Raw genomic sequence first — 16,015 nt, 5'->3', positions numbered from 1 at the left:
GTCCTGGTCCTTGTTCAGCTGTGACCAGCTGTGGGGCCCCTAGCAAGCTCTCCCTCTGAGCCTGTGTCATCGTCTGCAGTGTGGGTGCCCCCCCAGGGCTGCTGAGGGGCTGAGATAGGGTCGTGCTCATTTGGGCTACACACAGCAAGTCCTGGGCTGGGAGCATTTCTGTCCCAGTGTCTCTGTGGCCCTGACATCCAGGCATTTGCTGAAATGCCCCTTTCCCTGGGAACCTGTGCAGACCAGGCTGTGTGACACAGCATCCCTCTCTGTGTCCCTGTACTGGGCTTTCGTTTTCTTCCTTACCACCCCTGTCCCCAGGGCGTGAGCTGGAGACCCTGGAGTTGCCTGCACTTCCCCACACTGCCATCTAGAATGCTGCGATCGCTCATTAGCACCTTGGAGGACACCTCTGTCAGTGGCAGCCCTAGAAGGTGTCGCCTCGCTTGCCTGGCCCCACCCACTCCATCAAGGCATCTGGGGAGACCTCCCTGGAAAGACAGGAGGTGCCTCTCCTGCCTCTCCCCTTCCAGGCAAGGGGCCCCGAGGGCCGGAGGAAGGAGGAAGCACAGGGGGGAGGGGGCTTTGGTGGCAGGGTAAAGCTCTTTAGTGCTGCCCTTCTACCCCCACGGTGGAGCCTGGCAGGAGGGCCCACTGGCATCCTTATCCCCGGAGAGGAAGGGCCAGGCTGGGAAACCTGCTGCCTGAAGCTGCTGGGGACATTAGGCCTGCCTCCGAGGGGCTCCTCCCCTCCTGCTGGGGAGGGAGAGCGAGCCGGCGGGGAGGAAGCATTCTGGGTTCTAGAGGGGCTGGGGTGGGCTGTCCTACGTAATTCCGGCGCCGCCCCGCCTCCCCAGGGCGGTGGCGCGCAGTCCAGGTATCTGAGACCCTGCCCGTCACTGCTGCTCTCACTCCCCTCTCGTGATGTCATGCTCCTCTCGCGCGGCATGATGGGAGAATCCTAATGTTTTCCAACAGATGCTCAAAGAACAGCTTTCAGATTAAAGCAATTGCAGGAGCAAAGATTCTTCTTTTTTCCTTTTTTTCCGGGGTGGGGTGGGGGGGTGGGGTGGGGGGAAGGGAGTGCCCCCAGAAATTCTTGGACAGCACCCCCTGCCCCAAGCACCAATAAACACAGACAAGAAAAAGTTTTTATTTCCTGGTTCAACTTTTTTTTTTTTTTTTCCTGGAATAGAGACTGGAGAATGGGAATAAACACGAATAAATAACGGCGAGGCCGCGCACGCCGGGATGCGCTTGGCTGCAGCCGCGAGGCCATTGTCTCAGCACCCCGAAGTCGGCCCCGGCGTCGTCCGCGGCTCCTTCCCTTCCCCTGGCCTTTTTGGTTTTCCTTTTTAAAAAGACGTCCCCTCCAGCCCCCTCGCCGGTGACCTTGGCCGCCTCGGATGCTCTGACTCCACGCGGCTCCGTCCGCCTCGCCCCCGCTCCGGCCAGGCCCATGGCCGCGTCCGAGGACGGGAGCGGCTGCCTCGTGTCGCGGGGCCGCTCGCAGAGTGACCCCAGCGTCCTCACCGACCCCTCAGCCACCTCCTCCGCGGACGCCGGCGAGACCCCAGGTAACGGGGGCGGGCGGGGGCGGCGAGGGCACCGGCCCTGGGCACCCCTCCCCGTCCCTGGTCGGCGCCCCGGTCTGCGTCGGGGGAGCCGCGCCAGGACCGGGCGCTCGGGCTCCGCAGTTCCCTCCCCAGGAGCGCGGCCGGGGCGCCGCGGAGCCCTTTGTCCGGAAGGGAGCCGATTTCCCGGGTGGAGCCCGGCGCCCCGCGTGGGCCCCCCTTGCCGCTCGGCGGGCTCCGCGGTCCCCTCCGGGGGCTCCCCTTGCTCGGGCGCTGGCCAGCTGGGGGAAGAGCCGCAGCGGGGCCGCCTCCGCCAGCGCCGGCTCCGAGCTCTGCCTTCCCCCCCGGGTCCCAGCTCCGGCGGCCCCGGCTTGAGCGTCCCTGCGGGGCAGGGCGGCGCTCCGGAGGCCACCCCGCCGGGGCTCCACGCCGGGCGCCCAACCGCAGCCGGGCCTGGCGCACCTGGGCGCGCCCGCCTGCCTCCCGGGACAGGTGTGCCTGGCAGAGATGCGAGCAGGGAGGTGAAGGGCGTGTGCCAGGACGGAGCCCGATTTTATTAAATTCTATGGACTTTGTCCACGCCGCCACCCCCGCCGCAGCGTCGATTGTTTAGGTGATAAATCCGGTTTCAAAGGCGTCTACATGGCTTGATTGATTACTTTCCGGAGAGGAAGAAAGGCCTAATAAAGCAGGAGGAGGGTGGGCTGCGCGCGCCCTGTCACCATGGAGACGCAGGAAGCAAAGTGATCATTAAAACCTTTCTCCACCAGAAGGCAATTTTCACTTCACAGGGAGAAGTCTGAGCTGCTGTAATGTAGGGTTCAAAAAAAGAATCAAAGCTGGTGTTTTGGTACCGAGCCATAGCACTTAATTTCCTATCCTAGAGCGGCACAATCCTTCAGGGATTCTGTTTTGACAGTAAGTTGCCCTTACCTTCTTTAGAAGACTTACTCTCTAAATGCACCGACCCCACATGGGGACTTGAGCACTTAAATGGTGGGCATCAAAGTCAAGATAATTCCTGGGGCTGGGGTGAACGCTGGCTTTGTGGGTAGGGATCCCTGCACTTTGCTGGAACACACAGGAGCTTAATATCAGACAACAAAGAAAGACCCATTAAAGGCAGCTCTGTGGGCACCAATTTGAAATTTTAAACAATAAACGCATGCAAGGCTTGTGAGATTTCTTTGTTAGGACTATTGACTGTGTCAGTTGGTCAAACTAAGGTACCAGCCGAGGAAATCCCTGATTTTTCTATATCTGAGAGGGCAAGTTAATTTCCTTGGAGTTCCAAGCAGAGCTGCCATAAGCAGACCCTTAAGGCTTTAATTAATCCTTTTATTAGAAATCGGGGATTAAGCCTTCAGCACTCCATGATGGATTGGTTTTTCTCTGTGTTGAAGGTGCACATCCATGATTTTGTTCCAATTATGGAAGTTGAGTGGCTCGTCACGAGAGAATCCTTCCCGGCTCCTTTTGTCTCCCTGGCAGTAAAAGGGAGCAAACTTGAAATGGAAATTATGGAGGATTTAGCTGTTTGGCCGTCTGCGAGCTGATGCCTCTGTGGGTGGGAAGTGAGGGCTCGGCCTGTGGCTGGTGCCGGCCCCCCAGGGAGAGAGGTGCTGGGCTCGGATGCCGGGAATTAAGTGATTCCACGGGAGGACAGATGCCTCAGTCAGTCTCTGGTGCAGGTGGTTAAATGGGACCCTGAGCAGACATGTCTGAGGTGAAAAGTCGATAGTGTGTATAATTCTGCAAGTGGTAGAACCTTATTGAAGAGCATGAAGCCATTAAGTATTTATGGGTTGTGTTAAGCAGAGTTGTGGCAGAAAGAGAATCAAAATTTTCAAGGTGGAAGCAACCCAGGAGCTTGAAGCCGGGACTGTGAGTGAGGGAAGCATTTTCTATACTTGCCTTGCTGGTTGCTTGGAAAGTGCTTGTAAACCTCCTCTGACAGGGGACTCACTCCTTTCTGATGACATGCATGCTACCCTTTGGACAGATGTATTTAAACATTCTTTTCCAAATGGCTCATCCGAGTCTGCTACTCATCAGGCCTGATGGGATCTTCTTGGAACGCATGTTACTGGGGCTCTCAGAGAGTCCGGTGTTTTAGGTTAGTTGTACCAGCCTGAGTAATTTTTTTACCTGGGCTGGAAAGTCTCAGCCCTTGTCTGCCTGCTACTCTGAAGAGCTACTCCTAAAAATTGAAGGCTGTGTGCCAACTGTGAAATAACCCGGTACAAAGTCAAGTAGAAGAGTCACCTCCATTTGTGTAGATCCTATATTTTTATGAAACAGCCCAAGGTTTCATTTACCCTTCCCCAAAATGCATTTTTAATGCATCAGTATTCTCTTAGTGAAAACTTTGAATGTTACTGGAAGGGTAGTCTGTGCTTTGACACCCCTTTCTCTCACTCTCCAGAGGTTATCTCTGTCAGGGGTTCAGTGAGAAGCTCTGGACCTTTCCTACATGTTCATGTCTATATGTCCTTGGAAAAAGGCATTTAAGAAAACCCCAGTGGTGATATGCTGTATACAATGTTCTCTGGTGGCTTCTACTCAACATTGGGCTCAGAGGTCTTTCCTCCAAGCGTATCTCCATCTCCCTCTCTCTTCCAGTAACCTCATTCTATGCCAAGAGTATATTTTTCAGTTTAGCTCTTAGATATCTGTGTTGTTTCCAGTTTTTGCCCATTTTAGGCAGCAGGCAGTGGTACCCAGGCAGTGCCACCCGGTGCTCTCGGGTGAACTTCCTCCATGGTGTGTCCCATCTAGTAGGATCTCTTGGTCACATGGGACCCATATTTAAAATTTTTGTGGTATTTCTCACCCCTGCAAACTGTGCCAGTTGACAGTCCTTCTGGAATTCCGAGCATGCCCTTTCTCCCTCCAAAGCCTTGCCGACCACCTGGGTCACCCATCCGTCTGCTTTTCTCTCACACGAACAGTGACAAATGGTGGCTCATTGTGCTAATTTGTGGCTCTTTGGTTGCTGGTGAGCTCCAGCGTCTTTTGTGGCCTTATTAGCACACTAGATCTCTCGGTAGTCCTGCCTGTGGCCATGGACTGTGGCAGGAAGACAGAATCCCCCAGGGGCTGACCCCTCCATGCACTCCACACCACTGCTCGGTTAATGACTCTTTGCATCTTTACGAGGCCCCAGTCTGTAAACCCTCACTCTGTGCCCACAGCCACGGGCAGGTTTTCTCCCAGAAGCAGAGATTCTGAAGGTCATGCAGCAACCCCAGGGCCTTTCCTCCTGAGAGGCCCGTGCTTGCGCCGAGTTCTGCTTCCTTTCCCCCCACTGGCCCCTGGGCCCTGGGAGGGGTGCTGGCCTCTACACCCGGGGTCTGCCCTGGCTTTGGTCTGTGGCCTCCTCCTTGACCCTTCCCTGGCCTTGTCCCTCTCTGACCCTCCTTCCTTGGCCTTGGCCGGCGGCTGTCCCTGGGCTCCCAGCCCCGCCAGCTCCTTCTCCCCGTCCAGCACCTCCTGGGGTCCCATGGTGCCATCTCCGCTGCCTCCCCTCTCCCAGTGGTGTCTCCCCGGCTCCCAGGTGCCAGCATGGAGACTGGGCCGGGAGTCACCGGGGACAGCTTTTAAAATATTTCTGTGGAGCCGTGGGATTTGCCTTTTCAAAGACTCTGCTCAGAAGGGTCTGATGCGCAACCAGTTGGGGGAGCCTTTGACCTGGGGCAGGGTTTCCCAACCTCAACGCCGCTGATGTTTGTGGCCAGGGCATGTGAAGGGCGGCTGTCCTGTGCATTGTAGGGTTTCTGGCAGCATCCCTGGCATCTATTCACTAGCTGACAGTAGTGTCTCAGCCCCTAGTTGTGTCTTCAGACCCTGCCAAGTGTCCCCCAGGGGGTTGCTCATTCTCAGACCTGAGTGACCAGATCACCTGGAAGGCTGGTAACCCCAACCCCAGTGGTTCTGATTCAGCCCTTCTATGGTGGGCCCGATAATGTGCATTTCTAACAAATCACCGGGGGATGCTGATGGAGTTGGTCAGGTGACCACACTGGAGACCTACAGCCGTAGCCTTCAGCCACGCCCTCATCTCTAGCTGCCAGCTTCCGTGGGTGTCCACGTGGGTGTCTGAGGGCCCGTGTGGGTCCTGCCCTGATCTCTCTGGCTCCTAAACGCCAGACGTCTGCATGCTGCTGACCCCTTCCCATCCTTTGGGCCTTGGACTGATGTTTCCTCCTGAGAGGGTCTCTGCCCACCCGTAGATGAGAGTGGCTGTGCCCTGCCAGCCAGCCCCATCTTCCCCTATGATTGCCCATGGTGCGCCTCGCCAGCTGGGATTCTGGCCTCTCTCATTCCCTGGGGGCTGCCCCTTCTAAATCCAGAGCCCAGCACAGACCTCACACGCAGACGCTTGGGCGTCTGTGTCATGGATGGGCACAGACCTGGCACCAGTGTCTTAGCTGATGAGGCTTGTGGCTGGCCAGGCGGTAGCCCTCCTACAGCTGGACGAGGCCCCCGTGAAAAAGCGGAGCCTCCCAGCCCAGGGGTGGCCAGGGTTCTGCGGCAGCACCTTTCCAGGGCTGGCCCACCCCTGCCTTATCGCCTGGTGGGGAGTGGAGCGGGGAGCCCTTCGGAGCATGCTGTCTCCTGAGCTGCAGACACATCAGCACATCTCCACCCCAGAGTCCTGCCCAGGGCCCACGCTGGCCCCTCCTGCTGACATCAGCCCTCCTGTAGGCCGAGGTGCACGCCAGATGCCCACTGCTTCCTCTCCTGCCAGCCCACCTCCTTCCCTTGATGCCACCCCCTCTGTGGTCTGCACCCAGCCTGTCCCATGCTGGAGTCCCACACTGGCTTCAGGCTGGCCGCCACCTTCTCCTGGACGCCTCGCACTGAGCTTGGGCCTCTTCCCTTCCTTGGCGCTTTCTCGTGCAGCACAGAGGTTTTCCAAAGTGTAAACCTGTCCTTTGCCTCAGCCCTTCAGTGGCACCCCTTCCTGGGTCGGGACAGGGGACACCTCTCTCCATAGCTCAGGCCTCCTGCGGTTCACTCCAGCACCCTCTTGCTCGAGTCCTGAGTTCTGGGGATCCCCTCCGGCCCCTTGCGAGTGTCTACACAGCTTAATTAGCAGTACAGCTAGGCAGTAATTACCTTGTCAACTTCCACAGGGCTATTAAAAATAAAAGCTGGGTGTTTTATAAAATATAGAGTTTAAAAACTTAAGTTTTGTTCTGATTTTAAAAGCACTGCATGTTCATTACAAAAAGTGCTCAGATGCTTTTGAAATTTCTGTTTCCTTTCGCCTTCTCCCCTGAGTGCAGGGTGGAAGTGATGAGGCACAGGTTTGTCCCTGGGCCTTCCCAGGTCTGGGAGTGGCTGTTCGGCATGAGGTCAACCACCACGTCAGGTCTGAGTTCACCGGTCCGCACCCCACTTTCCTCTTGATCACCTTACCGGTTTCCTTCTCCTTGTGCATCACCCTGAAGGGGTTTCCCTGGCTTATTTGACACACTAGCTTATCGCCCTGTTCCTCTAGAAAACACTGTCTCACAGAGCAGCCACTAGCTACCTGTGGCAATTTAAATCTAAATTAACTAAATTAAAACTTAAATTTCCTTTCTGCAGATTTACTGTCCACATTGCCCCTGCTCAGTAGCCCCCTGTGGCTGCTAGCTGTCATACTGGATAGCCAGGCTCTAGAAGCTTCCATCCTGCAGACAGACCTGTGGGATGGCCTTTCTCTAGACTGGCAGCCGCCTGAAGGCCGGACCTTGTCCCAATGTCTTCCTGTCTGTGCTGCCCTCTGCTGACCCCCTGTGACTGTTGATTGAATGACAGGCCAGAGCGTGGCTGACATGGTCCTGGGGCTCCCCGGAGGGAGGACCTCCCTCAGCCTCGTGCCCTAAGGGGAGAGCCCCCCACCACCAGAGATCATTTCTTATCTGCACAGGATCGATTTATCTCAATTCAGTGAACTTCTCCAGAGACCCTAAACTGTGCCACACTAGCCCAGGCCGATGGGTCCCCTTGACTAAGAGGGTAGTGACGTCCAGGGAGATTCTTTGCCTGGAGCTGGCTGGCTGGGTCCAGGTCCTGGCTCTGCCACATGCAAGCTGTGTGACCTTGGGGCATCACCTTACCTCTCTGAACCTTAATGTCACCTGGTGGTAGGCTTATTGCGCGATTGCCTGTAACAGTTTTGAGGCACCGGCCACTGGTTTTGCAGCAATCGGAGGCAAGCGTCTGCTTAGTCATCTTCTTGTTACCTTGATTTAGTCCCAGCGCCTGTTCATGAACTCAGGGGTGGGATATGCTGTCATGCACAGCGTGGGGAGCATAGGAGGGGCAGCCCTGGTGACTGGCTCCATGTCAGGGCCACGCTGGTCAGCTGCACTTCATCCCCACCTGTGCAGCGTGGGTGGGGTGCTGAGGCCCTGGGGTCCCTCCTCAGGACACAGAGATGAGAAAGAAGGGGAGGATTCGGGTTCTGATTCATATTCCGGCCGACCTGGATGGAGCACTGCCGGCTGTGTGGGTGAGTGGCTTCCTACCCAGCTGTTGGCTCCAGACCTCACTGTGCTGTCCCAGACCTGCCCTTCTACCCCGCTGTCCTGCCCAGGCAGCCCCAGATCCCCCCCAACCCCACGGAGGCCTTCCCCCCAGCCCTCTGCTGCCAGCCCCCTGGCCACAGACCTCTGCAGCCCCCCACGTCCCCCATGTTATTGACTCTCATCCTGGAATTCTGGGATTGCACATTGGGGGTCTTGAAAGAGTATCTGAATGTGTGTTTGGGGCATTATTTCACTTTAATGAGTTTGCCTGGTGAGTTCCTTTTAGGAATGGGCCTTCCTGAAGGACACAGGTGCCCTATTTACACACTAGGCCTCCACACTTCAACCAGTGCTTCATTTATGGGTGGGTGTAAGATGTCACAGGAATATAGGCAGAATGGAGAAGTTCGTCTATAACTGGTGTATCAGAGGATTTGAGACTTTGAATTGGAGGGCTGGAGTCTGTTCCATGTATGCGGTTTAACCCAGGCGCCCACCGCGGTGTGTACCAGGGCTGGTCCTCCCTGGTCAGGGGGCAGGGCCGCTTGCCTAGAGGCAGTATCACCCTGTGGGAATGTGGGCGCAGGGTGGCCAGAGCGTCCTATTTTAGGAGAGATTCTGGAAATCCAGCTTTTTTATGTGAAATACGATTTTTACATCTTGGCAAGTTTATCAGTTAGGGGTTGGTTTGTCTTCATGCAATAAAAGACCTTGCATGGCTCAGGTGAGATGGACCTTTTATGTCTCTGGAGGTGCCAGTGACATACTGGGTCCCTGGTGCAGGGTCAGTGGCTCTGGAATTTCTTGTCATCAGCATAAGATGGTTGCTGCACCTCTGACAAGTATTTTCTAGGCAGGAGGAGGGGGTGGTGGCAGGTTGAGGGGTCCACTTGCTGGGCTGTGCCATCCGCTTATACCTCCTTGGCCGGGAGGGCTTCACGTGGCCACTGCCAGCCACAAGGGGGCTAGATGATGGGGGTTTGCATGTTTTTGGTTGTTTTAGATTGGTGCCTGGGCGCCCTAACAAGAGCAGGTCACGAAGGGCAGGAAGAAAGTGGCTCCTGGGCAGTCAGCTCCAGCTGCTGCCGTGCCACTGCGAGAACAGTCAGACCCCTGACACAGTGGGAGCCCATGTGGGCTGCCCGGGGCCCACAGGCTGGCCTTTGGAATCTCACAGAGAAAGACAATCGGGGGGGCTGAAGGAAGTTTTATGTTTCATGACATTTCTTTACTAAGAAGTTAAAGGTTAGACTAAGATGTATGGTCTAAGCCTAAATATTATGTCATCCAAATTTTGTTTAATAATATTTATCCAGGGAACAAGACTGACAAGGTCACTGGTCCTCATAGAGCTGACACTCCGGTAAATTATTAATGGCTGGAGTGAAAATATGCTGTTGTCAATTCCATTTTTCACACGGGGCCATCACATTTCCTTGTGTTTATTCTAACTCTAAACCCTGAAAGTAGCATAAGGCCAGAGAGGCTGAGCACCCCACCCGTGGGCACCAATGTATGACGAGGTGGCTTGAGGGGGTTTGACTCTCCCAGAGTTTGTGGTCCTGCTGCTTCCTGCCCCAGCCCCCGTCTGCCCCACCACTGTCTGTGTGCCCCACCCCCTGTCTGCCCCACCCGTCTGTCTGCCCCAGCCCCTGTCTGCCCCACCCACTCTGCCCTATCCCGTCTGCTCCACCCCCTGTCTGCCCCACCCCCATCTCTGCCCCACCCATGCCTGCCCCACCCCCTGTCTGCCCCACCCACTCTGCCCCACCCCTGTCTGCTCCACCCACTCTGCCCCACCCCTGTCTGTCTGCTCCACCCCCTGTCTGCCCCACCCCCATCTCCTCCCCACCCATGTCTGCCCCATCCCCTGTCTGCCCCACCCCCATCTGCTCCACCCACTCTGCCCCACCCCCTGTCTGCCCCACCCACTCTGTCCCACCCCTGTCTGCTCCACCCCCTGTCTGCCCCCACCCATGTCTGCCCCATCCCCTGTCTGCCCCACCCCCCATCTGCTCCACCCACTCTGCCCCACCCATGTCTGCCCCATCCCCTGTCTGCCCCACCCCCCATCTGCTCCACCCGCTCTGCCCCACCCATGCCTGCCCCACCCCCTGTCTGCCCCATCCCCTGTCTGCCCCACCCCCTGTCTGCCCCACCCCCTGTCTGCCCCACCCACTCTGCCCCACCCCTGTTTGCTCCACCCGCTCTGCCCCACCCATGTCTGCCCCATCCCCTGTCTGCCCCACCCCCTCTCTGTTCCACCCACTCTCCCCCACCCACGCCTCCCCCCCCCCCCGCCTGCCCCACCCCTCTGCCCTACCCATGTCTGCCCCACCCCCTGTCTGCCCCATCCCCCACCTGCTCCACCCTCTCTGCCCCACCCCCTGTCTATCCCACCCACTCTGTCCCGCCCACCACTGCTGGCCTCATCATGCATCTTGCTTGAAGGGCTTCTGTCCTTTAGACGGAACAGATACCTGTGTTTCATCCCATTCCTGGTTGGAGCAATCCATCTGACAGATGGGTGTGTATCTGTCCTCTCATAAACACACAGACACAGACAGACTTCCATTTCCCATTCGTTTAACCAGAATGGCTGCCAGGATGAGATTGATTTATTGAAAGGCGAGGTGATGGCAGAGAATCAGCTGTCAGCAGTTGCTGAAGGTCCCGTCCTCCCTGGGCTGGGGCAGGTGTCCCTGTTTGTGAAAGCGAGTCATTGGGGTGGGCAACTTGGCAGTGCATCTTATCTGACGGGCATGACATAAGCAGACTTTGACATTGATTAGCTGGCAGTGACCAAGTAACTCTGCCACAACCCGCAGGGAGGGTGGGAGCTTGGGGCTGCAAGACTTGATAAGTATATTTATTACAGATTATATGCAGTTGTTAAAGTCACCATTGGTTTCAGTATGCTTACCTATGAGTTGTGCTGTTATTACCTAATTTTTTGGTTCTGTCACTTCTTGGAAGTTTGTATCCATGTGTAGACAAAATTTTTGCCTTGTTGTGATCACTAGCACAGGGGATTTAAATGAAGTCAGGAAGATGTGCCAAAAATGATCTTTCTGCAGGAAAACATTGTCTTAGGCAACGCTAATTCTGGGATGACTGCATTTCTGCAGTCACGTGAGGCAAGTCGTTGCTGACCTTGGCGCATTTACCAGCGGGGTCTTGGGTATAAAGCTCCCAAGTGCTCACCAGCTTCAGGACTGTCTTGGTGCCTGGGCGCTGCTCTGCTGGGGTCTGCCTGGCCCTGCCCCACATTCCTTATTTTCCTGTTATACTCCATGGATGGCCAAGAATACAGGTTCTCCTTAGAGGGTAGTTGTATGTGGTCTTCCTTTAAGTTAATTTACATACAAAAGAAGATGGTGGTAACATAAAGTAGTGGTGGTAACACCTTGGAACCCATGAAAACGGATGGCAAAATCACAAAAGTGGTGTAGGTTTCAGTGGCATGAGGAAATGGCTGCTGTACATTATCATTTTGGTCTTGTGACTCCTTATTTTACCTGCTGACACATTAAACACGGCTGTGTTATGGCCAGTTCGTTCTCTGGAGGTGGCTCAGCGGGCTGCAGAGGCGACCTCCAGACTTCTGGGGTCTGCGGGTGCTCTGCTCCTCAGGGCTCTGCTGCTTGGCCGGGTCAGTGACCCAGGCTGGGCTCAGCCGGGCGGCTCTTCTCCATGTGCACCTCCTCCTCCCTGGACCCAGCAGTGTCGTTTCTTGGCATTGGTGGAAAGGCACAGAGCCTTTTAAGGGCTGGGGCCTTCACTTCTGCCTAATTCTGTTAGAGTGGGCACATGGGCCAGTTTAAGGTCAAGGGGAGGGAAATACACTCCACCCTCTGGTGGGAAGAGCAGGCGAGTCACACGCAGACACGGAAGGGGTGGGGAGTTAGGGCCCTGGTGCAGTCACATGGCAGGCTTATTTCCCCTGTAGACTTGTGAGCTCCTAGAGATGAGGGTCTCAGTCAGATTCAAGTTGGAATGTCCTGCTGCCTCTAATGTTGACATTGGGAGGCAAATAGACAAGGTCTTGAGGGATGCTGGCAGGTAGGAGAACATGGTGTCACGCTGCCTGGGTCTTGTAACTTTGACAGATCCACTGAACATCTCTGAGCCTCAGTTTCCCCATCCATAGGAGGGTTACCTATCCAGGAGGGTAGGGTGAGGACTGGTTAGGTTGGTTTCTGTAAGCATTTGGCAAAGTGCCTGTAAAGCAGGAAGATGCCAGTAATCTACTGTGTGGAATTGGAGAAGCTCCTGCCGGTGGGAGCTCTGATCCTGCCATTCTGAGGCTCCCAGACACCCATGCCTCCCACTGGTGCCCTCCAGATATTGAAAGAAGGGTCTCCCCTTGCTGGAGCTCCCCACCACTGGGTGAAATCTGGCATCCCTGAGCACCACCCCTCCCTGCCCCCTGTGCAGGCCTGGAGCTTATGGTTCAGGGGTCCCTGGCGTGCAGTGGGGGCTCCCCTGGAGGAGGTGCTATGCCTGCCTTTCCAGCTGGGGAGCCAGAATGTGAAGGTTGTGTCACAGGCCCAAGTCAAAGATCAAACTGAAGGCTGAGTGACTCCCAGCCAGGGCACGAGGCTGTCCCTGCCTTGAGCTGACACAGCCCCCAGGCTCCCTGAGGCCAGCTTTGCTTTCAGGAAGGAGCGTGTGTGCGTGGCCAGCAAGCTGACAGCCTCATGCACCTCGCTTCTGTTCTTTCTCTCCCCTGATCCTTGCAACGAACTGTTCTGTCTTAATATGAAATAACAAAAGATTTAGGAATAATTTATTATTTTGCCTAATTTTGTTAGTGGGAAAGGTGAGTAATGGGGAAATAACAAACAACGTGGAACAAAGTAGGAGCACCACGTCACGCCTCTCTGTCCGCCTGGGCAGCCTCTCTGTGTGGGGGCCTGGGGACTGTATCCTCCGTGCCTCCCTGGGAACCTAATGGAGCATCACGGCAAACAGCATTGATGTTTTAACGTGGCTACTTTCGTTTAACAGCTTTCCAGCTCTTTCCCACTTTCTGGGAAATACATTCATACCTTTTTCTTTAGGGGTTTGTGTGGTCTGCCTTCCTGCCCTTAGCTCCAGAACAGAGTCCCGGGCGTTGTAGGTGGTCAGAGAGCTTTGGTTTTGTCTGAAGGGCATGCCCATGACACTCAGCAGCCCCTTCTTATTCCTACTGCCATGTACTCATAAGGGAGAGCAAAGCTGAGGGGAAACCCCCCCAAACAATTACAAGAAGCGTGTTGAGCTCCCTTCCAGCGGTCTCACCCTGCTGGAGATTCCTGGGGCAAGCGGGCAGCAAGACAGCCGGTGGCTCCGAGCGCAGCTTATCCGTAATGTATGTTGCTAAAAATAAGCTTACAAATTTGTTAGAAATTAGTCTCTGAGCAGTTTTTAAAATGAACTAATAGTAGTTTCTTGCAAGAGGATCCGAGCAGAGAGCTGCTGTGCTCTCACAGGGAAACACATTCTCGTCGCCCCTCTTGTTTATTCTGTTTGCTTTTTTCTGGCCCTGGGGGAGCCAGTGGTTGCATCCTGCTTGGTGAATGCTTTGGTTGTGAGGCCCCAGGGTCATTTCTCCCATTAGCACGTGGCACCCAGTTAGCATTCCGTGGGGTCACATCCCAGGAGCCAGCATGCTCACTGTTAATGGCTCCTCTGCACGTGGAACCGAGAGCCTGGGTGGAAAAGGAAGAGAGAGTCGAACGAAGATGCACAGCATGGCAGGCAGCTCATCGCAGCGACCTTCCCTCTGCGTCCCCGCTCTGCCTTCCATCCAGCAAATAGAGCGCCTTCTCCTGGGCCAGGACCCGTGGGGTCCTCTAGTGGGGGAGGGGACTGGGTCATGCTGCCTCATGGGGGAGTGCCCCACCAGCCAAGGAGAAGGTGGGGGCTACGCTGGTGCCTGGAAGGGGCTGAGCAGTCAGGAGCAGAAGGAGGGTATCCAGGGGCAATGTCATGTGAGCAGAGAGCCAAAAGGTGGGGTGGGAACCCAGTGGAACGAAAGGGGGGCCATGCACAGCCAGGAGTGGGAGGGAGCTTGGAGGTGCTCAAGGAACCAGCAGTCAGGGTTGGGCCTGGAGGTGGGGTGTGGTGGCTGGGCTTGGGGAGGGGCCAGGAGCAGGCTAGGGCTAGGAGGGACTGCTGGGCAGAGCAGAGCTGTCTGCACCTGTAGAGGCAACGGGAAGCCCGGAGAGAGGGCATGCATGTGTGTGTGCTTGTGCACGCGTGTAGAGTATGTGCATGCATGCAGTATGCATGTGAGTGCATGTGTGTGTATGCATGTGCTCATGCATTTCATGTGTGTATGTACACCTGTGTGTATGTTGTGTCTGTGTCTGTACATGTGCATGTATTTGTATGGGTGTGCATGCATGTGTATGTGTGCATGCGTGTGTGTGTGCATGCGTGCAAGGGTACCGGCCTGTGTACCTGCTCCGTCCCCTTGGCAGTTCCCCTTCTCCTGTCCCCTCCTCCCCAGGCTCCTCCCTCCTTTCTTCCTGGAAAGAAGGCACAGTCTTTGGGGAGCCCGCAGCAGCCCCTGAGACTCACCAGGAGCTTTTAAGGTCAGCTTCACCATCTGTCTTTCAGGCGATAACCTTCATATAGCTTTTTGTGCTTATTTTTGTCAGAGGTTCCTGGAGGAATGACTGAGTCATCCTGTGCACGTGCACGTGTGTGTGTGTGTGTGTGTGTGTGCGTGCGTGCATACAGTACTGTAACTTCTCATCTCTTTTAAAGGCTGCAGGCGGGAAGGGACCCGGTCAGGGACTATGGCCCGTCCTTCCTGCAGACAACCTGAGCTGGTGCTCCTGGGGGCCTGGGGCTCAGTTCTCCCCTCAGGCTGGAACCCAGCCGTGTCCACTGCACCTGGCCTGCCTTAGCAAGTCCCCTCATCAGGTGCCTCAGTTTGCTGCTCTGTAGGATGGGAGCTGTGGCAGTTGCTACCTTGTGGAGTGGCTGTGAGGCTGGGATGCAGCAGGTGACCTTTGCCCAGCACTTATAGCTAAATGTAAGTCAGCCATGCCCAGGAGTAGAGTGGGTGTGAGGCTGTGGACAGCACTCTCTGTCTTGGCGCTGGGCTGAGACTCTGGCGAGAGGCTGCCCTGGCTGTAGAAGGTGACTAATTGCTGGGGAAACTCAGAGACCGCTGCACACAGAAAGGTCTGGGGTGTTTCTTGCGCCCCAGTTCCAGGAGAAGCAGGGGTCAGAGGTGTCTCATGGGCTGGGCCCGGCAAGGTCCTATGGTGGGGAGGGAGCCCGCGCAGCCAGAGGTGTCTCTGGGCAGGCACTGGTAGAAGATGCGCCTCCCTCCTGGAAGCTCAGCTGCCATCCAGAGAAGTCAGCTCCTGCTGTTGGGGGAGAGCGCGGGGCCCAGGCGTGATCCTGCTGTCAGACTGATTCTGAGGACAGCTTCTGCCCCGGTTCTAATTTTGCAGCAGCTTCAACCAAAAAAAGAGCAAACACTCAGAACCATGTTTCTATATGAGGTGTAGCCTTCAAAAATAATTCCCCCCTTTGGAAACACAGGCAGAGAAGGGAAAATACATGTTTCTCGCAGGAGGTGGGAATTTTTATGTTGCATGGCATTTCTTTACTAAGAAGTTAAAGGTTGGACTAAGATGTGTGATCTAAGCCTCAATATTATGTCATCCAAATTTTGTTTAATAATATTATCCAGGGAACAAGACTGACAAGGTCACTGGTCCTTATAGAGCCGACAGTCTAGTACTTTCCAGGTGGGTCTTAAAAACTTGAAAAGCTGCTTGCATGTGTTGAGAAGAATCCTTGATGGCAGGAGATGGGACAGGGTGGGGTCGGTAATCAGGGGTTCTGTGTTGTTACCTGGCAGCTGTCTGTCCCTTCTTTGGGCCTCAGCGTCCTCACCTGTGAAATGGGAACATT

General features: G+C 55.6%; 1 protein-coding gene across 2 annotated transcripts in view; it reads left to right on the top strand.

Annotated features, from left to right (window-relative positions):
* The window catches only part of PHACTR3 (phosphatase and actin regulator 3), a 201,721-nt gene that overhangs the window by 15,810 nt on the left and 169,896 nt on the right, over window positions 1–16,015 (top strand). Inside the window, exon 1 of one of the 2 annotated variants that reach the window (XM_037006393.2) lies at window positions 1,081–1,577. The exons of the other annotated variant lie outside the window; for it this stretch is intronic. Within the exon in view, the coding sequence (XP_036862288.2) occupies window positions 1,460–1,577 (118 nt within the window). The 5' untranslated portion in view covers window positions 1,081–1,459. Of the gene's footprint in view, window positions 1–1,080; window positions 1,578–16,015 lie in introns of those variants that run through there. 2 annotated transcript variants of the gene reach the window in all.

This window comes from Manis javanica, chromosome 5, assembly GCF_040802235.1.
Source record: "Manis javanica isolate MJ-LG chromosome 5, MJ_LKY, whole genome shotgun sequence".
Lineage (NCBI taxonomy): Eukaryota > Metazoa > Chordata > Mammalia > Pholidota > Manidae > Manis > Manis javanica.
Note: the sequence above shows the minus strand (reverse complement) of the source record. Positions and strands in the feature narration are given on the sequence as shown.